Below are 21,075 nucleotides of genomic sequence, written 5' to 3'. Positions count from 1 at the left end.
AAAAGGTCAGTTATATATACAATCGATTCATTGTACTTAATCTCCTTACTTGCTGAGATCTTGCAAATGCAACAGAGAGTGCTGAGCCTCTGGCCATAGTTCTCAGTGTACAGGTTTAACATTTCAAGGCTCATTTTCTCAATCAAAATAGCAGTTCTCAGTTTTCCTTTCAAATTACTAATTCTATTCATAGTACCTGCTGCCATCCTAGCCCTCAATGAAATCTTAATGCAGGAACAGCACTACACTCGCATTATGTAATTTTTTTGACACCAACACTAAGCCCAATCTAAAAAGCTCCCCTCTGCACTAGCCTTACAGCACATTACACTGCCTCAGGCTTGCACCTCTGTTTCCACCTGTGTATTTTCACAGAAGCCCAACACATATTAGTTGAAATATTCACACAACTGTTTTTCAAAACAATTTATTGCATCATATTTGGTACCTTATGTTTGACAACAAAAAGGAAATTACATCTGTAACTGCAGGAAAAAGAAGCTGGTCTGTTATTGAAAAAAAAAAAAATCTTGGGCCCTTTAAAAATTACAAAGTCTTGGGCTTGCCTGAAACAACTGAGCAAGAAATATATTCTTAAGAAATGTAGGGCTTCAAGTATTACAAACCTGTGACACTGTGGAAAAATTCCAGAGGTATCTAAACTGCAGCACTTTTTTTTCTGCATGTCGTGAACAAGGCCTGCTGAGGTTTTTAACTGTTAGTCTCTTGATCGGTCACAGAATGGTAGTCAGGAGTTCTGCTCTTTAACTCCAAGCCATGGTAGGTTGTCCTTTTTCACTCTTGGGTGAAAAAGTTCATGCTTGCTAATTAGTTGGTGCCACGTCACAGTGCATTTGGTTCTTGCATTACAGTTTTAACAAGTTTGGCCAAAACAATGCTGAAAGGTTTGCATTGTTATTTTAGTTCTTCAAGTTTTAGTTAGAATTGAGATTGTTCCAACTGGTTCCTCCAGTTAAAAACTGTGGTACAAGAACACCAAACTGATCATGTACAGTGAATTTTGGAAACACAACAAGCGTATTGAACACCCTCTAGGTTTCTTATAATTCTGCTTGGTTATCTCTATGTCCCAGCTTCTACAACATCAAGCATCTGTTGCAGGCTTCTCTGTAAATGGCGATTCACACTGCATACTTCCTATGGTCAGAATCAACCTTGTAACAGAATCAGTCAGACGCTAAAGCCCCAACACCTCTTTGTGCTCAGTGAAAGAATCCAGTGCTACAAAACAGCATCTCTGCTGTCTGAGATATAGTGAAATCTCACAAGACAGATTTAAAGTAATATTTCTGCCACACACCTGCTTTGTTAGCTGTAACAGCCTCCAGATTTTATATAAATTAGTTTAAAAACATGGGTGGGTAGGTAGGAATAGGATAAGGTATCTTTTTTTAACCCCTCAATTTTAGCAGCTTTTAATTTTTTAAGAAACTGAACCTATATCCTGTAATATGTTAGATATTTTATATATACTTTTCAGCAGGATAAAAAACGTAAAACACTATTTGAAGGCAAGAACATTTACTCTTCTCATTGTGTGTAAGTTAGAGCAATGCAGCAGGTGCGTGACAAAAATATTATACACTAGATATGGTCCAAAGTCATTCCATTTGCTTGTTTAATGATGTTCAAATTTCATTGGCCAGTTCTTCAGTTTCTGCAGAACTATCTCCGTTAACTGTGATCTTCATATCCTCTTCATATCCAGGAGGCATGAAAGCCAAAGCGTAAGGGAAAAGCTTATGACAATTTGCTCTGTAAACTTCAGCAGCTTCTTTACAGTCTCCTAGGCTACCATCACACAAGGCTTCTAATACCTCCATACATGTCTAAAGAAAGAAAAAAGGTCATGTTATAACTTGTCAAAAAAAAAAAAAAAAGAGAGAGAGAGAGAGATTTTACTGTGAATTTATGAGACATTTCATTATCAAAAGATTTCCAAAATAAGAGGCGAACGTACATATTTAAGATACACAAAAGCATTTACTCCCGCTCTGCCTTCCATTAGAATTAGTTTCTTCAGAACTGCAGGGTTCATACAAAAGGATGGATGTCTAAACAGGGCCAGGACTAAGGTGGGACAAGCAAGGTGTGTGGGGTGCTACATCTAAAGACACTCACTCTCAGCAAGTAACCGCTGGCAACCTTGCCTCAGCCTACCTGGCTCTGTGTATAAATGTTGACATGTACATGCCATTGTCAATTACTTTAAACTTTTCAGAGGCTTGGAGCCAGTTGGCAAAATCAAACATTGTTTTTCAACCCTGTATTCAAATTAAAGAGAACCGTAAGGTACGTCCGATGACGAAGCAGGGAAGAGAGTCTCAGAAACACAAAGGGTATACATGCAAGAAGAATTTGTTCATGAAAACTGGTAATTCTTTCAATCAAACCCTTACGTAGGTCTGCTTATATTTTGAAATGATTCATGTTGACTTGCATTTCTCAAGTTTTCTTCCTTTACCTTTTCACTTGGAAAATACTACACAGTTTCTGGATATATTATAGTACCCCACAAACTTTGACAGCCTAGAAAGGTTCTAATCTAAATGACGCGTTAATTAGCATCCGAGAAGTAAAAACTTTCTTTCTTAAACATATTTACTTCATTTGCTATTAAAGGAATATATTAAACTGTCTTTCAGCAAGTGCTTTTTTTATCTGGCCAAATATCACACAAAGTAGCTGTTCTTTGTTTTCAGCCAAAAGCAGAATCTGTATTTTGCAACACATCCATATTATCTTTTACTCTACGTAATTACATGTATACTGCAAAATGAGCATTTTAATTTAATTCCTGGTAAATATATCTTAAATACATCAGAATCGTCACTAAAACCACTGCTTGCTCAGAAATGTATAGATATGAACTGAGATCCAAAATTAATTAACGAAGTTAGCGTGTATAACTTTACCAAAACAAAGTTCTTAAAAAATATTATTCAAAATGATTATTCTTATTATTCAACTAGATGTGAAACTAGTTACTGTATGCCCAGTAGCCTGCTGTATGTGTGTGCACACATATACAATCTTAAATAAATTTAAGAGCAGCTCAGTTTCTGAGATGGATTCATAATAGTTTGGAGAACAGTATGCATAAATAACAAAAAAACTATCTGGTGAAAATTATTCTCTTGGTGAAAAGAGAAACGAAAAGTAGTCCGGGGGGGAAAAAAAAAAAAAAAAAAAGTAGTCCGGTACTCTTACAGAGAGATTATGAAAAGGTCTTTACCTGGAGGTTTCTGCTAGTGAGGGATTCATCAAGTGTCGTTGCCAGCTCTACAGCTCGCTTCTGACTAGAAGGATCTAAATAATAGACCATTTTGGCAGCTAAATGAGAAGGAAAAAGGAAACGTGTTTTATTTCAAGATAAAACCAGCATGTTATCTTCTATCCATTCAACTATAAAATGCAAGGTAGGGGTCCTGTAGTTAAGATTCTGCGCTTCCATTGCAGGGGGCGCGGGTTCAATCCCTGGTTGGGGAACTAAGATCCCACATGCCGTGTGGTGTGGCCAAAAAAAAAAAGCAAGGTACGTGTGCACACAGAGTGTGGCACTTTATTAGAAAAATGGGAATAACCATTTGAAATATTGTTATTAAAAAAAAAATCCTGAGAGAGTAGACCAGAAACAGTCGAAGTGTCCAGACTAGGAGAATGATTAAGGTAAGAGAGACTATGAAGAAATACAAATATTCTAATAATTGTTGTCTTTGTGTGGTGGGACCATGGATAGTTTTCTTCTTTCTAAAATGAGCATAATTTGGGGTTGAGGAGAATACTTCAGTGTGTGTGTGTGTGTGTGTGTGTCTGTGTGTGTGTGTGTGTGTGTGTCTGTGTCTGTGTGTGTGTCTGTGTGTTTGAGGGGTAGGGGTGTGGGAGATACCCAACCTTGATGGCACGAGCCAAAAAAACTGAATTCAGAATTCCACAAAGGCATATACAAAGCTGCTGGGCTTCTTAGCCAGGTATTTTAAAAGCACACTACACTAAAGCACTGCCCATGCAGTCCCATCAAGTCCAGACTCTGGCTCATTAGCACAGACCCTTGCCAAATGATCCTTGCTCGTGAGATGGTTTCAGGTGTGTAGCACTGTCAAGTTTGGTATCTCATATAGCATCAGAAATGAAAGGTGATGGGTTGTATCCAAGGGAATTTTAAGAGCATGTTGATGACAGAAAGAAAATAAACGGAAAGCTCCTCCCTGACTGACTGTATGTAACAGATAGCTAAATTCAGTTTATACTTGCTTCTTTGTAATGCCGATGCAGAACCAGGAGAAACTACTGGTCTTGATTCATAGTAAAAATGTTATCTAAGAAATTTAAAAATTCATGAGGCATATTTAAGCTGCCTGTTTTCATGGGAATAAAATGTGACATGTACGCATTTGCCTCTTCCATGCAAAAAATGTGTAACCTTGTCATTGATCCATCATAATAAAAACTGAAGTTGTTTTAGAGCCTAAGATAAGGACAAAATAAAGTGATTACCTGATAATCTGTGTGGCAATGAATCAGAATTCCTTTTCAGAAAAGTTTCGTTAAAATTCTTTGGATTCGTTGCTCCAAAAAGACGATTCATTTCTTGTTTTAATACTGTTCTAACTGTACCAGGTAAATCTTTACTTTCACACACTGCTGAACAAATTTAAAATAAACTCTATTAGCAGTTAGATACTGATAAAGTTAGTAGGAATTAAAAAATTATCTACCTGATGAGGCCAATGAAACAAAGCAATTATACACAAAGACTAGACAAACCTACTGATAAGTCAACATTTAAAGAGCTAATCTATATAAATTTAAAGAATGTGTATCAGCAGAATAGTCTAATGATTTTCTAAAGGCTATCAAAGACATTTCATTGACAGATGATTCATTTCCAGAAAAGAATTCTATATTGAAAACAATATAGATGCTGAAAGACGAAGTACCACAGCCTTCTAAGCCCCTAGCAGCTGCCCCCCTCAACTTTAAAGGGAGTTTATAAAATAGGGGCTTGATGGCACCTACCTGGTAAGTAGTGTCACAGCAAATATGTAGTGTAGAAGACAACAGAATTTTCCTCACCCTCTCCATCTTCTTCTATACCCAAGTAAGCCATTACGAATTTATCAATTAAAAAAAGTGGTCATTGACCTTTATCTTCAGTGATTATGTGAATTGAGCTATCATTGTGTAATAAATTCCGAAGGACCACCGAAGTATTTTCCTGTAATGAATACACTGTATTCATCATACTCCCAGGCTTTGGCATTCAGAGATGGAAAAACTGGCCCCCAACCTCTCTGGGTTGAATCCTAGTTTAGCTTTGTTTCATTATTATTTTGGTATAGAGAGACAGTCTGGAGCTTTGAGCCAGACAGACCTGGGTATGAATCTAGGCTTGGACAAATCATAACCTCTCTGAACCTCTTTCTTGATCGGTGAAACTGAGGTGATATCTAACCCAGAAGGATCACAGTAAGGAAAAGCTACGAACAAAATAGCTAATGATGTAATAGGTATTCCATAAACTGTAGGTACTATTTTTGTCATAGACTGAAGAAAAGATAAACAGACTTTCCCTTATGATTAGGAACTACTGTTGTGGCTTTCAAACTCTGACTACAACTAAGTATCTGTACTCTGATGAACACGTATCCTATATACATACCTTATTATGGGAAATGAAAGTTTCACAGAACACTGACCCTTAATTTGTGCAACACGTGCTTGGATCTTCCACTCTATTTCTATTTTAGGTTTTCAAGTGCTGAAAATGACCCACTAAACTTCTTTCCTTGTCTCACTAACGGATCATTACCCTAAGTTTAAAGAACACTGAACTCTTGAATAGCGAACATCCAAGTGAAATATTCTACACATAATTAGTAACTGAATAATTGATTGATATATGCCCTTTGTTGGTTGAACAGCATTTCTTCTATCATTCTACAGAACTGGGTAGTTCAAATAAGTGAGCTACTAATTAAATAATTTAGTTTAACCTCCATTATGGCTGTATTTGCAACTTGGGTTTGGCAATTTATCAATATCCGTCTTTCGGAGAGGAACTGGCACAGGAGTACAGAGAGAACCAGCAGAAAAATTGTTAAAATAGGTCATAGCCAATTACAATGAACATTATGTCAACACACCGGGGTCATCTATAAAATATGTTATTTCCATGGGCCTTATTGGTTTGCTTGAAATGCTTTCAGGATACTTTATATGCAGATAGGGAAGTAATTGTATAGTTTACATTATAGTTGGAAACTACACTTTTCATGTTTTTCATTACTTTCATTAACTTGTTTTCCTCAGATTAAACAATCTCCCCAGAAAAATCAAAACTGCTTTAAAAAAAAAAAAGAAAAAAAACTCATACAATTTAAAAAAATACATAAATATGTATCTCTTGGGATGTATCAAAGAGGAAATATTTAATAACTCCCAACATCGACTAATAGCTGTTTCCTCTTTGGGGGGGTATTACTATAGTTTGTATTAATAAAGCAATTCTTTGTTTAACAGATAAAAAGAATGTTTCCAAAAACGTTTCCTTACTAGTTCACAAATCGTTTCTGGCCAACTCAATTTTCTCCCCTAAATCATGTAGATTGGAACTGTAATTTCCAGAAAGATATTAATTACAATCAACCAACCAACCAACCAACCAATCAATCAATTCTACTGTAGCAAAAAAAAAAATTTTTCTTAACATTATACACCAACGAGGTGAGGAATTTATTTATTTATTTATTTATTTATTTATTTATTTATTTATTTATTTATTTAGCTAGCTAGCTAGCTAGCTAGCTAGCTAGGCTAGCTGGCTGCGTTGGGTCTTAGTTGCGGCACGCGGAATCCTTTCGTTGCCGCGTGTGGGATCTTTCAGTCGCAGCGTGCAGGATCTAGTTCCCTGACCAGGGACTGAACCCAGGCCCCCTGCACTGGGAGCTCAGCGTCTTAACCACTGGACCACCAGAGAAGTCCCTGTAGTAAAATTCAGAATGTCCTATGGAATTCTATATAAGGAAGTTCCACCTGTACCTTTAAGAAAAGGGGCAGCCTCAAATGCCGAAGATTTATTAGGTAAGCTTTTATGGCTGAAGACTAATGAAGGGCGGGGAGTCAATCTAAAAATCCTTTGAAATCGATAAAAACTAACCAAAAAATACTGAGGTCTCAAGAAAGTAAAAAAATCTCAGACTACCTAATTATCTTCCACGATACAATAATAAGTCCTGTGAATGAATCAAGAAAAAGAAATAACTGTGGGTAGGGGAATAAAACCTTTTCTAAGAGGCTTATGATTTGAGTCCTCAGATATCCTAAAATTAAAATCATGTTTGGTTCATGCTATTAGCTTATTAGCAGATTAAATAAACCTAGTAATCACCAACAGTTAAAAGTCACACTGAAGAAGGGGCTGATTCTTAGCGAAAGGAGTTTCCCTGGGTTCCCAGGCTAGCCAGCATTTTTTGCTAATTGGGTAGAATATGGTCATATTTTGTGTGAGATAATGACTACTCACTACTAGGTTATAGCACAACCTACTAAGTGATTTACTACTCAAAATGACAAAATAAATAAATGAGAGTATTAATTAAGCAAGGTGGTTTTTTTTTGGGTGGGGGGAATACATAAGTATGGAAGAAAAATAATCTGCAGGGAAAAGGAAGAAATGAGTTTGTACAAATGAGAGAGGAAAATGATGTAAGATTCACGGTAGATCAAAGTGATCAAATAATACTAATTTTAAAAGCATTTAAGGGAATATAAACATGTAAGGCAATTATTAAAACAACCGAATACCTAAGCTCCTATCTTTTACTTAGAACTGACCAGAAATATAATTAAAATTGCTTTAAATTCTACAACTTAAAAAAAAAAAGTGAAAAACTTCAAAGTGGTAATATCATCCTCCTAATTAAAAACGGGGGAGGGAATACCCTATACAGTAAGTGACTTCGTGTAGCAGTTATTATCTACGTTGGTAGTATAACAACATTCTGGAGATCTGGAAGCTGCGCACGACCATGCTGAAATGAACCTTCACTTAGAGAAGTCTCTACAACTGATCAAATAAGTGCGGAGGCATTGTTTTCACCTCCCCCCTCTCTGGAAAGGTGTCACTTGTGAGGATTTCTTTGTAAAGAAGTTACTACAATATAACTTAACATGACAAATGTGTTCCTGAAAAGTTACTTCAAAATCAAATCTTCTTCTCAAGAACCAAATATATTAGTTAAAGGAACCCTGTGAGTTACAGTAACAAAGATGCCGAAATCTAGTGAAAATAAGGATGACTTTGTAAATCTCTTCCTGACAATGATGTCAGCTGAACCCCTGGAGCAATGGGCACAGCTAACATTAACTCCACTCAGTCATTCTAACTTTGAATGCCAGGACCATTCTGCCTTCGTTCCTCTGAAGTCCATAAGCATTTTAATTTTCTGAAACAACTGTTGCAAGAAAATGGTCATATGTTCATCAATCCACACACTCATTACAAGCAAATACATCTAAATATGCCACTTTTAATTTGCATTTCAAAGGAAAGTCTCTAACTCCATAAAATTTATATGTATTATTTTATTACCTTTCAGGAAAGAATTGACTATATAAAAACAAAGTATGTATATATTGAAAATAGTTTAAACGCACTCCATTCTAACTGAGAATGAATTAAGACTTGTTTCTAGCCTTAAAAGTTATTTTTAATACAAAAAAAAGAGACTAAAAAGAAACTCCCTTATTTTCTCTAAATACAGCAATTATTTCTTCTATTTTCTATAATGTGGTTACATTACTTATTACTTCAGAATTTTTAAAAATTGAGGAAAATTTTTCTATGATTCAGTTTCTGTAACAGGAATCATTTTTTTGACAAGCATAAATATGGTTTAAATAAGGCTTTACTTTTTCTTAGAAGTCAAAACAATGTTCTTAATTGGGACAATTTAGCATTTTTCAAGAGAATGACCGGGATGCTTGGTTTAATCTCTTTATTTTTATATGATGGATGGGTTCACATGGGGTTAAGTATTCAGCAATGAGATAGCTAATTTAATAGTATTTCCAAATTCTGCAAACTGTTCTATTAAAGATTTAATTTCTCCTTATCCAGTCACTTAAAAAGAAAAACAAAAACAACACTACTTGACTACAGGAGTACTTTATTCTAAACTTAAAGCTCTTGTAGTAGAAAGAACAATATGAAGACCTGGGCTCTCATCCCTGCTTCATTACTAATTATTGATGTTATCTTGAATAAGTAATTTAGTCTTTTAGGGTCCCAGATTTCTCAACTATAAAAGGAGAGATAATTAGCATAAAATTCCACCTTTCGTGCTCTAAAATTCTGTAGCTTTACTTCGCATTAAAACTAATGTACGGATCTTACTGTCTAAACCTTTGAAAAGTACAACAACCGTTTTATAGTTCTTTTTAACCTGTATTTAGTGACAAAGATTTTATGACTCAAATAACTGTGCTAAAGACATAGATAAACGAGATAACTGGTCAATTTCAAAGAGCTACTTTAATTTTAGAACAATTTACTGAGAAGTTTTACATAATGAAATATGATTCAAAAATTCAACTTATTAACTTTTTAGAAACAGAAATAAAGGTGATTCTCAAATATCTGGACTGAATGATTCTATGTCAAAATCAGGTAACATTTCTAGCCTGAAAATAAAGACCTTTATCACAAAGAAAAGAACCCTTTTTTTTCCCCCTCAGCTAATTTAATACACAGCAGCCTTAAAATGACTGAGTTTATGATAAACTTGTACAAATCACTTATACAGTCAGTATCAACTACTGCAGTCAAATACTTAAGTAATGGAAAACAAAAACATACCAGTACTAAAGAGTCGAATCATACATTCATGAAGCCAGGGATGACTAGAATCAATGGCAAATGCCCTCTTTACTGATTGTAGCATCAAAAGAAACTTTTCTATAAAAAGAAAAAGATATATTTTGATCATTTGATAAAAAGAGATGCCCTCCTTTGGAGGACTAATTTATTACAAATAGAAAAACTCATTTAGAGTCCATCACATCTGAACTGCAACATATGACTGACGCAAATGATTTCCTCAGATTAGCAACATTAGCTAATATTTTCCACGCAACATTCTTTAAGAAAAAAAGGTTTTATTAAGTATAAAAAATTTAGATAGCATTCAACATTACTTGAACTAATGCCATATAAACAAGAAAATTTTGAAGCCATTTCATTCCCTGACCTCTTTTTTATAGTCAAATAAACGCATTTTTCCCATTACTTAGAAAACTTCATTGTTTACGCTTGAAACTAATATTGTTTATGCCTTTCTTGTGTTTTGTGACACGTGAAATGGTTTCCCTTCTACCTGATTGTTCCTCCCCTGTCAATCCCTGGCTTCTCTTCCCCCTCAAAAGGTATAGTATTCAACAAGGTTATGTCCTTAGTCATTTTCTAAGGACAATGAATCTTTCTCAGTGCTATCTCCTCCCACCCCATCCCCCATGTTTTCCAAGCTTCAGTAGTGTTTCCACCTGATGAATGGAAAATTGCACCCGAATACTCACCACACTTCCAAGTCTCATCCATAACCACCTCTTTGTTAAGACTTCCCTAGTTTGGTATCATTCTCCAAATATCAAAATTCAAAACCCTGAATTCTGACAATTCCTTTTCCCTTACCCCCTATACTCAGAAAGCTAAAAATACTGCTATGTCCTTTGTCATTGCCCATTTCACACTGTTGCAATGCTGGAGAGTGATTCAGAGGTGAGTACACAGCAAAGAAGCCAACTGAATGGAATTTAGATTGCCTTTCACCACTTAAAGCAGAACAGCTTTTGTATTTTATACTCTGGGGCTCCATGCAAGAATATTTGTTTAAAAGAGAGTTGTGTTAACTGTTAAAAGTTTTAAAATTACCTGACTATTTATTAAACTAATTTTCCAGATTATAACAAAATCATTGTGGAAAATAGAAAATATAAAAAAATATTTTAATCACTCAAATTCCATCAAGAGACAATCTCTTTATCTTTTGATCCATTTTCTTCCCAGCTACTTTTCTATTTTACATACTCATATAAATATCTTAATAAAGATTAAAATCAAACTATACCTAGTTCTGAATCTTATTTTGAAACAACGTTATATAGCAACCTTTTCCTGGCATTTGATAAACATGATTTTTAAAAATTTATTTTATTTATTTTTTAATATTTATTTATTTTGGCTGCATTGGGTCTTAGTTACAGCACACCGGACCTTCACTGCAGCGTGTGGACTTCTTAGTTGTGGCATGCACGTGGGATCTAGTTCCCTGATCAGGGATGGAACCCAGGCCCCCTGCACTGGGAGCGCGGAGCCTTACCCACTAGACCACCAGGGAAGTGCCAGCATGGGTACTCTACAGAGGTACCATTTTATTCTGAGGTACCATTTTATTCTATCTCGTTTAGCAGGACAGTTACACTGTTTGGAGCAGTAACTTTTTGGTCAGGTGTTACTAACCAGTTTCCCTTTCCTTCAGTACGTATCACCTCAGTGATAAACTTTTGCCAATGAACCACTTGGATTACATCAATTCAATACCGTAAAATCTTCTTAGTATCTACTACGTATAGCTTATAAGAATTCTAACTCTGGCAACCAAGATCCTCCATTTATCCTTTACGTGGCTCAGGCAATATAGATAACCTCAACATTACTTACACACACTTGTGTTTTCTTCATGGATACTCTTCCCTTCTGTGCATCTTTTCTTTTAGAAGTATGGTACGTTCTTCAAGATACACCTCAAACATCACATCTTCTATTTAAAACAATGGCTAATAGCTGACATTTATTTAATGCTTACTGTGTATCAGACACTATTCTAAGATCTATGTGTATCATGTATTTACTAAATGTTATCCACATATGAACATGATAATGCCTATATTTCACCTTAATCCTGGTTATATATTGTACATCTGTTTTTGATGCTAATGTCCCAGAAGAGATAATCACATCATCGTACTTCCCCACAGCATGTTGTCAACAGGAGGCATCTCTGTGAGGAAGCCGCACTGGCATTTGCCAGAACACCCTACAGTGCTGAGGCTGTCAGAACTGGGCGGCTGTAGCTGAGAAATTCCGTGATCAGTCTGATCAGGGCCACTGTACCCTAATTGCCTACCTTTCCTAAAGTAAATCTCAAAGGCAAAAAGATGAGTTTCTATCTTGTTCTTCACCAAGTTCTTCAACGGAGTTAAAAATTTAATAGCTTCTTCCAATGGAGTTTCAACCTAACAAAAATAAAAGATATTATACAAATGGAAGCAAGATTTTGGGGGGATGTGAATTTACTCTTTCTATCAAAAACACTTTTTTGCTAAAAATCACTTACCAGTCACCCAGAAATACACTGTCATATTTCACCCACCCATAATCTAAAGGAAGAGGATTTTGAACTCCTCACTGGTTTTTAACTGTTGAGATTATACATTATCTCTGGATAGAAACTATCCAACAAGTAAAGAAGAAGATTAAATAGAACCAAAATGAGGAAAAGAAAGACAGTATGAGAAACAGGTAAGATAGCCAAGGGGGAAAAAAAAAAAAAAAAGACAGAGAAGGGATGTGAAATAGGATGAAAAGGGCTAAAAACTGTAGAGAACATTAAAGAATGAGTGAATGCTGAGTATAATCAAGCTATCAAAAAATAGTACAATATCCACTCTGTGTTGCTTTGTTCCACTACAAATTCTACAGAAATCTACATTTATTCAAATGCCATACTATTGGTGAGATGTCATTGGAAAAGATTTATATTTACAGAACTCTGTCTCTACCACCCTTCATTAATTATATAAATGTACTAATTACATATCTGTGATATTACCGGGCAAGTATAATGCTCACTAGATAATTGTGCTACTCTACTCCTAGACTGAGTATTGAGACAAGACTATTCTCACCCAAGACTGGGGTGGAGGTAGGGAACAACACTATATTTATCAGAAGGGCACTGAACATCTGGGTCCTATATTCACCTTCTCTCATCACAGAGGCAATAACAATTTACCCTCAATGGAATTCGGATATGCCATATCTGTCCAACATGCTTCTGCCAGTACAGTAAATTGTGGTTTCACCAACACATTTTCTGGCCGAGGAAATTATTTAATAGCATTAAAAACAAAACAAAACAAAACAAACAAACAAACAAAACCAAGTCAAGCCATAAACGGTGTCTATAGGATTTACCTTGTACTAGTATGTAAAGCACTAGCCATTATTCTTAAGGACATATGCCAGAAATCAGTATATGACAGCATTACTCTAAGAGCTCTAGATATCAAGAGACAGAGGAGAAAACAAGGGCCCTCATAAGTATGCCTTTCTCACATTTGTAAATATTCTGCTTCTTATTCCCATGACTCTATGCTCTACTGAGTTAGAATCTGTGGTATACAGGGGAGAAATGGTTACCAGGGAAAGGTAGAGGACTGGAAACTGAAACTGCCACCCAGGTACATCAAGCTTTTCATTCCTCAAGAGGTACAGACTGAAATGAGGATCACTGTATTGACCAGGATAATTTACTCCAGGCAGATATGGCTGTTATTATTATAAAATAGAGACAAAAAAGGATATTGGGAAGTGGAATCAAGCATCTGACAAGCATTACACTGACTGAAATCAAGTATCTGATTTGGAAAGAAAAAAGAGAGGAATGAATTCTGTCTGCAGTTCTCATAAATGAAAACATACGCCCCCAAAGGAGATGTGGGTCTCTTGTCCCCGCATGCTCCTGTGTGCCTCGCACAGGGAAGATTTTGTCAAGCTAAATCTAAACGATAAAATATAGGTACATAACCAAAATAAAGCTAACTGCATTTCTACATTTACATATATACAGTGCAGTAGAGGGGGATATAAACAAAAGCATGTAAATAGGGATGATGTTCTACAATCAGTGCTTCAAGATTTAAAAAAAAAAGTCAAAACTACCCTTGAAAATCCCTGAAGTTGTTGAGACAGACACATAGATATAGATATGAATATATAATATCACTAGTTCGCATTATATGTATGAAAACCACACATTTAAGTACCAAAATCGCAATCACTGTAGCAAGATAGTCACACTCTGAGAGGCACAAGAACTGAGACGGCAGTCATACCTCCCCCACCTCAAACTCAGGTGGGGTCCTATGTCCACTGAGAGAAGTACTGGATGGAATTGCCAGCATCATGCATACTCTTTTCTGTCTCTGTCTTGAAAAAAAATTACATCCAGTCAAGATCTGAATTTACCTAAGTTAAATAGATATAGAAAGGGACTGCGCTGTGTTGACGGGCCATTTGCAAGGGCATTTTTTTAACATGCAATTTTAAAATTTATAAACTGGCCTGAACTCTAATCCAAGTGTTAAAATATGTTGTATAGGAGTGTATCTCCCTATACTCCCAGCACAGCGACACAAAGTCTAACACCGTACACTAGCTTAAGACTGAAGTTTAAAAATAAACACTATACAGACAGAGTGCTAAAGACTTATTACCCTTATAAGGAACATGTGTGTGCATAGAAGGAAAAAAATCCGGTTGAGATGAACACCGGCCAAAGGCATGGAGGAACGTAGGATGGATGGTACACGAGAAAACTCATAAATACCAACTACCAACTACTGCCTCATGATAACCTGGATAAACAAGCACTACAGATTCCACCAAGCTTTCAGATTTATACTCAGTTAATTCAATATTAAACTCACTAACTAAACCTCTTCCTATTTTCCTTCTCTCCTTCTTCACTGGAATAACTGCTAATTTGACAATGCTTTTAATTTATTTAAATTATCCTGAACTGGTGAACTGAATTTATCATTTACTACCTGGGAGAATGATGAAATATAACCCCCCTCCCCAAAAAAGGCAACTACAGATTATAGACCCAGAATTGGCAGGCAGTTTTTTAAATAGCCTACGGCGTCCCTCCTGATTATGAGGGCTTGGTGTAATCTGGCCTTGCCACCTCACTGCAATATGGGTGAGTGTGGATGCTATCAGATGGGGGCATCTTGGAGGCAGTTATCCTGGGAAGAGAAAGGTGTTATGTGCCTAACAGGTAAGAACAGCATATACTGAAGAGCAGTCCATGAAGCTGGGTGCCTTCCACTAGGCTCCTTTCAAATAAAGCAGTCAGAAGCACTTTCTGTAGGCATTATTTTGTCGTGAGACTACAACCCTCTAGCTACAAATGATTAGACTACAACTTGACATCTGGCCCCAAAGCAGCCATTATAGGTGAAACACAAAGAAAATGGAATAGTGTATAAGGAGACCTGGTACAAGAATTCTGCTCTGTGGGGTACTCCTTATTAGACACTGACTAAATCCAAACAGATCCCCTCTTTAAGAACTATAATGCGAGACGTAAAGAGCTACAAGAAAAAAGTCATTAAGTAAAGTTGTGGGACAGAGAGAAAGCAAGTGGAAAGAAGGACAGTGGCAGGCAGTCAGTGATGGTGGTAAAAGTGGTAGCAAGAAAAGAAGCTGAGGCATAAAGATGAAAAGCCCCTAAAGTTGGTATTATCCCCGAGTAACTCTGTAGTTTTCCATGGGGCCTAAAAGGTCAATTTTCGGTGCTTCTTCACATCCCTGTATATTCTTCCAGTAAGCTCCCAACAACAATAAAAAGGCAGTATCTTTGTTCTTAGAAAGCACACAATTATTTGTAAATACAGCTTTGTGAAATCCAAGCTACGTTTATCTATGCTTCTTAAATAGTAATATTGCCACGAGATATTACTATCCATCTGCTCTGATAGAATTCTAAAAATATTTTCCAACTCTATTCGGTAGGTATTATAATTTTCCTTAGTTATAAAGCAATCAATGATTTTGAATTTTTAGGTACTAGTAAGGCTAAACTGAACTCTAGGGCAATATGCTTACTATATTGCTTTAACATAGTAAATCATGCAATTATCTGCACGTGGAGTAGGAGGGTGTCAAGGGCCAGAAGAAAAGTGCGTATGTATGTTACTGATGAAAATGATTCACAGGACAACGAATGCCTTGGTTTCAGCTTAATAGTTAAAAATGGCAGATAAGATTTTGGCTTGGGGAAAATATTTGAGGACTTTTAAGATATTAGGTACAAATAGTAAATATAATAAAGAAACACTGTAAACTGACAACATGAGTGAGAGAGAGACATACAGAATTCACTTTTTAACGAGCTCAATTTAGGCTAGATATAAAAAGTTCAATGTTACCACTTACAACAGACACTACATTCTTTACACATATATCTTCTCTAGTCCTAACATTTCTGCCTAGTAGGGATTTTTCCGAGTCCCATTTTATATTTGAGAAAACCATCAGAGAGGTTAGACAAAATGTCCAAGATACACAATGAAGTGTAAGAGCTAATATGTGGTCCCAGATCAGAATGACTCAAAAGCCAAAAGTTTCCAATATACCATACTAGATTACTCTGGATCAGAATCATTATTTCAAGTTTTAAATGTGAGATACAATCAGAAAAAAAGAGAGAGAGAGAGAAGAAAAGGAAGGAAGGAAGGAAGGAAGGAAGGAAGGAAGGAAGGAAGGAAGGAAGGAAGGAAGGAAGGAGGGAAGGAAGGAAGGAAGGAAGGGAAAGCAAGCTAAAAATTAAAGTGATTTTTTTACTCTAAAATCTATAATCAAATTGGCGGAATAAGACCGTATAAAATGACAATAGGTGGTCATGAAATTTCACTCAATTGTGCCAAACACTATTCTTAAGTACCTTGGCCAGCTTCTCGGGAATAAGTTCTTCTTTTGGACCTCCAATTTCCTCATCATCATCGTCCTTCTTCTTTTTCTGATTTCTCTGCTGCTTTTCTTTTTCTGCATTTTTTTTCTCTTCCTCTATCTGGGCTTTCTTTTGAGCTCTTCTTTGTTTATTACGTAGCTTCTTTAGCTCCTTGTCAGACATGTTTGCTGTAAGCAGCAAGTGTTAATAAAATTATCAGTGTGTTAATCAGATTAGAAGTGATCAATTACTATGTAAGATCCCACATAAACGCCCACTACAAATCTTCCCTGTTACACACGTTCATGTGCCTACGCGTACCTTTTAGTAGCGCCACCCTTGTTAAAGAACACTAACTTCCTCAAAACACTTGTGAGACCCGGTGGAGCCCTACCGTGGCGACCACAGCAAAGCTCAAAAGCACATGAGCTCCTCCAGCAACAGTAAAGCGCCTGCAATTCTAGGAATGTGACCAGCTGCTCCATAACTCTATGGCACTGCCCCATGCCTTCTTAGTTATGCCTTCTCTAATCCTGCCAAACGGTGCTGCCACTGTGCCTCCCATGTTCCGCTTGTCAGAATACTTTGTTTATACATCTATTTCTCTTTCAGACCGTGAGTTCCTTGGTGGAAGAGACCTTGCTTTACTCGTAATCTTTGTGTTGTCACGGCCTAGCAGCCTACCAAAACACAGAGAAAACACTCAAATATTTGTTGAAGGAATAATGAATAACTACACAGTAAATTTAAAACTTGACATTAACAATATCCCTTGAGGTGCAACTATAGAATGTTTCAAAGAAAGACTGGAGATCACTGATAAACAAGCCATAATAAAGTGGAAAATCTGTACTGTTTAGACTTAAAGCAATAAATCTGAAAGCTACATGTACAATCAGTATCTATTTGGAAAATACTTGTTAATAATGGGAAATGAAAAAACTCATTCTAAAATATACCACCACTGTGGTGATTTTTAAATATGCCCACAAATTCTTCCCTTCAAAAAGTGGAGCCTATTTCCCTTTCCCTTAAATGTGGGCTATACTTAGTGACTCACTTCTCACTAATAGAATGTACTAGAAATGAAAGTGTATGACATCCAAGATTAGGACATAAAAGCACTGTGGATTCCTCCTTGCTTTCCCTTGGAGCACTCAGAGGAAGCCAGCTGTCATGTTGTGAAGAAACCCAAACCACCTAATGTAGAGACCCGTGTGGCCAAGAACAGTCCTCTGGCCATGCCATCTTGGAAGCAGATTCTCCAATCCTTCAGGTGCCTTGGCTGACATCTTGACTTCAACCTCCTGAGAGACCCTAAGTCTTTCCAATCATACAGCTAAGTGACTTCTGAATTCCTGGCCCCCAGTACCTCTGGGAAATAAATGTTTGTTGTTTAAATCTGCTAAGCAATTTGTTATGTAGCGATAGACAACCAACATATTTTGGTCCCTGGAAGTGCAATGCTGCTGCAATAAAACCCTACAATGTGGGGAGTGGCTCTGGGACCAGAGAGCGGCCAAAGGTGAGAAGACTTGGAAAAGAGAATTAATGGAAGCTTAAGAGCCTTAGACGATTAATAGATATCTAGATTTTGAAGAGGCTGCAAGTGAGGGCTAAAGTGAAGTGAGAAACACTTATAATCACATAGAGGCAGACAGCTTAGCAACACTTATAAAATGCATCAAGTGAACTGGATGATCCCGTTAGGTGGATTTCTAGGCCCCAAAACATGGGGGCGGGGGGGGGGGGGGGGGGGAGAAGAGATTTGAAGATGGCACCTGATTCTTCTTGCTGCTTCTAGCAAAAATGCAAGAGAAAGAAACTAAAGGAAGGAGCAGGGACTTGAGGGTTTTGAAAATTCTCAACCTCTCCAGAAATGGCTGCTGAGCAAAGATCAAACGCAGGGCACTGCCAGGAAAACATGTCAAAAGGGAGAGCAGAGAATTTGGCTTTAAAATCTTTTGTTAAGACTCAGAATTCAGAAAAATGGTGCCTTAGTTACTAGTCAAACAAAGGCTCTCTTAAAAATTTTAAGGGTGTGATCCACAGATCCTCTCAATCACACAACAGACCTTCTAAGAAACTTAGAAGTTTTGTCCTCTCAGCAAAATCTCAAAGTAGACAAAGATACTTGTGCATGTGGATTTCAATGAGATTCACAAAAGATCCATGAAGTTTAAAAGAGAATTATAACGGTAGAAACACAGAAACTTGGACTGAAAGGAACATAGTATAAAATGAAAAGAGGTCTTCAGACACCCCACCCCCAAATTTTGGAAGCAGATTAAGACACTACTTAGCTGCAGACAAATGCTAACTTTCAAGAAAAAAGAAGGATTCAGAAGGTAGAACCAGGAACCCAGAGGGCAGAGCCAAGATCCATAAAGAATTATTCCTAGGTCTCGAGTCCTCATCAAAGAACTGCTAACCTGGACCCAACGGGACTTGAGAGTTGACATGAACCAGTAACTCCAATGTGCCTCCCGTTCCCCACTCACCACCCCTTTGTGTCTACAGTGTGTGCCTAACCTCTCTCTCACCACTTTATACTGGTTCACAGGATTTCCTATCAAGAACTCTGCTTGAAGAGCTACACTAAAGAACCATATTCAAAAAACCTCATTCACAAGATAACAATCTGGACTTTGAGCTAATGCTGTAATGGGATGAGACTTATGGAGGCCTTGAGAGGGGCAAGTATATTTTGCATGTAAGAATGTAAATAATTTGTGTCCAGAATGCAGAACATGGCAGTTAAAAATATGTCCACAAATTCTTTGATTTCTCCTTCCCACTCAAGTATAGGTTGTACCTGGTGACCCACTCGACCAATTAAAATGTAAAGGAAGTGGCAGGGTGTTATGTCAAGAGAAGAGAACATTAAAGGTGTTATGGCTTCCTCCTGGCTCTCTAGCGTGGCCATGTCTTGAGGAACTCAACACACCCTCTGGAGAGACTAAGGAATTAAGGCCTCCTGCCAAGAGCCATGCGAGTAAGCCATCCGGGAAGTGGATCCTCCAGCCCCAGCCAAGCCTTCAGATGACTACAGCTCCAGCCGATATCTTAACTACAACTTCCTAAGAGACCCTGATCCTGAACCACCCAGATGCTTCTGAACTCCTGACCTATGGAAATGGTTGGTTCCAGATGCTAAATTTGGGGGTAATTTATTATGCAGCAAGAGATAAAAACAAATATATACCTGTTTCTCTTTTTCCTGGTAAAGAATTCCTTACTACTAGAAAAGAAAATTTCAAACAAGAACTAAAAATTACATCCTAGAAACACAAGACTGCGTGAGTGGCCACATAAATTCTGGCCTTTTAATGATGTGTGAAATAATTGCTACCACTTGCATCCTTACTGCAAGACTAGATACAATACACACATTATTTTATTTAACAATCTCACAACCTCATAATATTATTTTATGTATCAGAAAACTGAGTTTTCAGAAGAAAAATAATGACTCAGAGTGATAGTAAAAGGCAGAGCAAGGATGTAAATCCACTTCACTTTGCCTCCAAAGTCTAAGCTCTCTCTTTCCACTATGCTACACCAGGGGTCAGCAAACTTTTTCTTCAACAGGCGAGATACTAAATATTTTTCGCTTTGCAAGCCACAGGTCTCTGTTGCAACTAAACTCAGCTGTCATAGCACAAAAACAGCAACAGACAGTATGTAAATGAATGGGCTTGGCTAGGTCCCAATAAAACTTCATGTATCAAAAGAAACTGCAGTATGGATTTGGCCCATAGGCTAGTTTGTGACCCTATTCTGTAATACCTGTCACTGCCTTAAGAGGACTCAAGTCAGTTCACAATAATTGCCATACCAAGATAGAGAAAGGAATCCACATAGGAAATTAATATAGACATTAAGAGTCCAAATCCTGTTTCACATAATTTAGCACTAATTATCTGGATAGGCACTGTCTCAAGTTTACATAAATTAGCTAGTACTCGTGTGAACTTAATAGAGACTCAAAATTTTAGCTTAGGAGGAGCCAAAGGAAAATTCTACTACACTAGAATATTGCATTATCTTTTTTTTTTTTTAAACTGAAGAGAGGGGTTGTTTATTTATTTATTTATTTATGACTGTGTTGGGTCTTCATTTCTGTGCGAGGGCTTTCTCTAGTTGTGGCAAGCGGGGGCCACTCTTCATCATGGTGCGTGGGCCTCTCACTATCGTGGCCCTCTCACTATCGTGGCCTCTCTTGTTGCGGAGCACAGGCTCCAGACGCGCAGGCTCA

At 37.0% G+C, this 21,075-nt stretch overlaps 1 protein-coding gene across 2 annotated transcripts in view; it reads right to left on the bottom strand.

Moving 5' to 3' along the window:
* Window positions 1-411: 411 nt before the first annotated feature.
* NAA15 (N-alpha-acetyltransferase 15, NatA auxiliary subunit) overlaps window positions 412-21,075 on the bottom strand; it is a 75,074-nt gene continuing 54,410 nt past the window's right edge. The window contains exons 15-20 of one of the 2 annotated variants that reach the window (XM_068543464.1): window positions 16,812-17,005; window positions 12,207-12,315; window positions 9,881-9,979; window positions 4,519-4,665; window positions 3,257-3,354; window positions 412-1,850 (exon numbers count right to left, since the gene is read on the bottom strand). In XM_068543464.1, coding sequence (XP_068399565.1) covers window positions 1,650-1,850; window positions 3,257-3,354; window positions 4,519-4,665; window positions 9,881-9,979; window positions 12,207-12,315; window positions 16,812-17,005 — 848 coding nt within the window. In that variant the 3' untranslated portion in view covers window positions 412-1,649. The remainder of the gene's footprint in view (window positions 1,851-3,256; window positions 3,355-4,518; window positions 4,666-9,880; window positions 9,980-12,206; window positions 12,316-16,811; window positions 17,006-21,075) is intronic. The other variant, XM_068543465.1, reaches the window with a different exon arrangement.

Source organism: Eschrichtius robustus, chromosome 4, assembly GCF_028021215.1.
Source record: "Eschrichtius robustus isolate mEscRob2 chromosome 4, mEscRob2.pri, whole genome shotgun sequence".
Classification (NCBI taxonomy): Eukaryota; Metazoa; Chordata; class Mammalia; order Artiodactyla; family Eschrichtiidae; genus Eschrichtius; species Eschrichtius robustus.
Note: the sequence above shows the minus strand (reverse complement) of the source record. Positions and strands in the feature narration are given on the sequence as shown.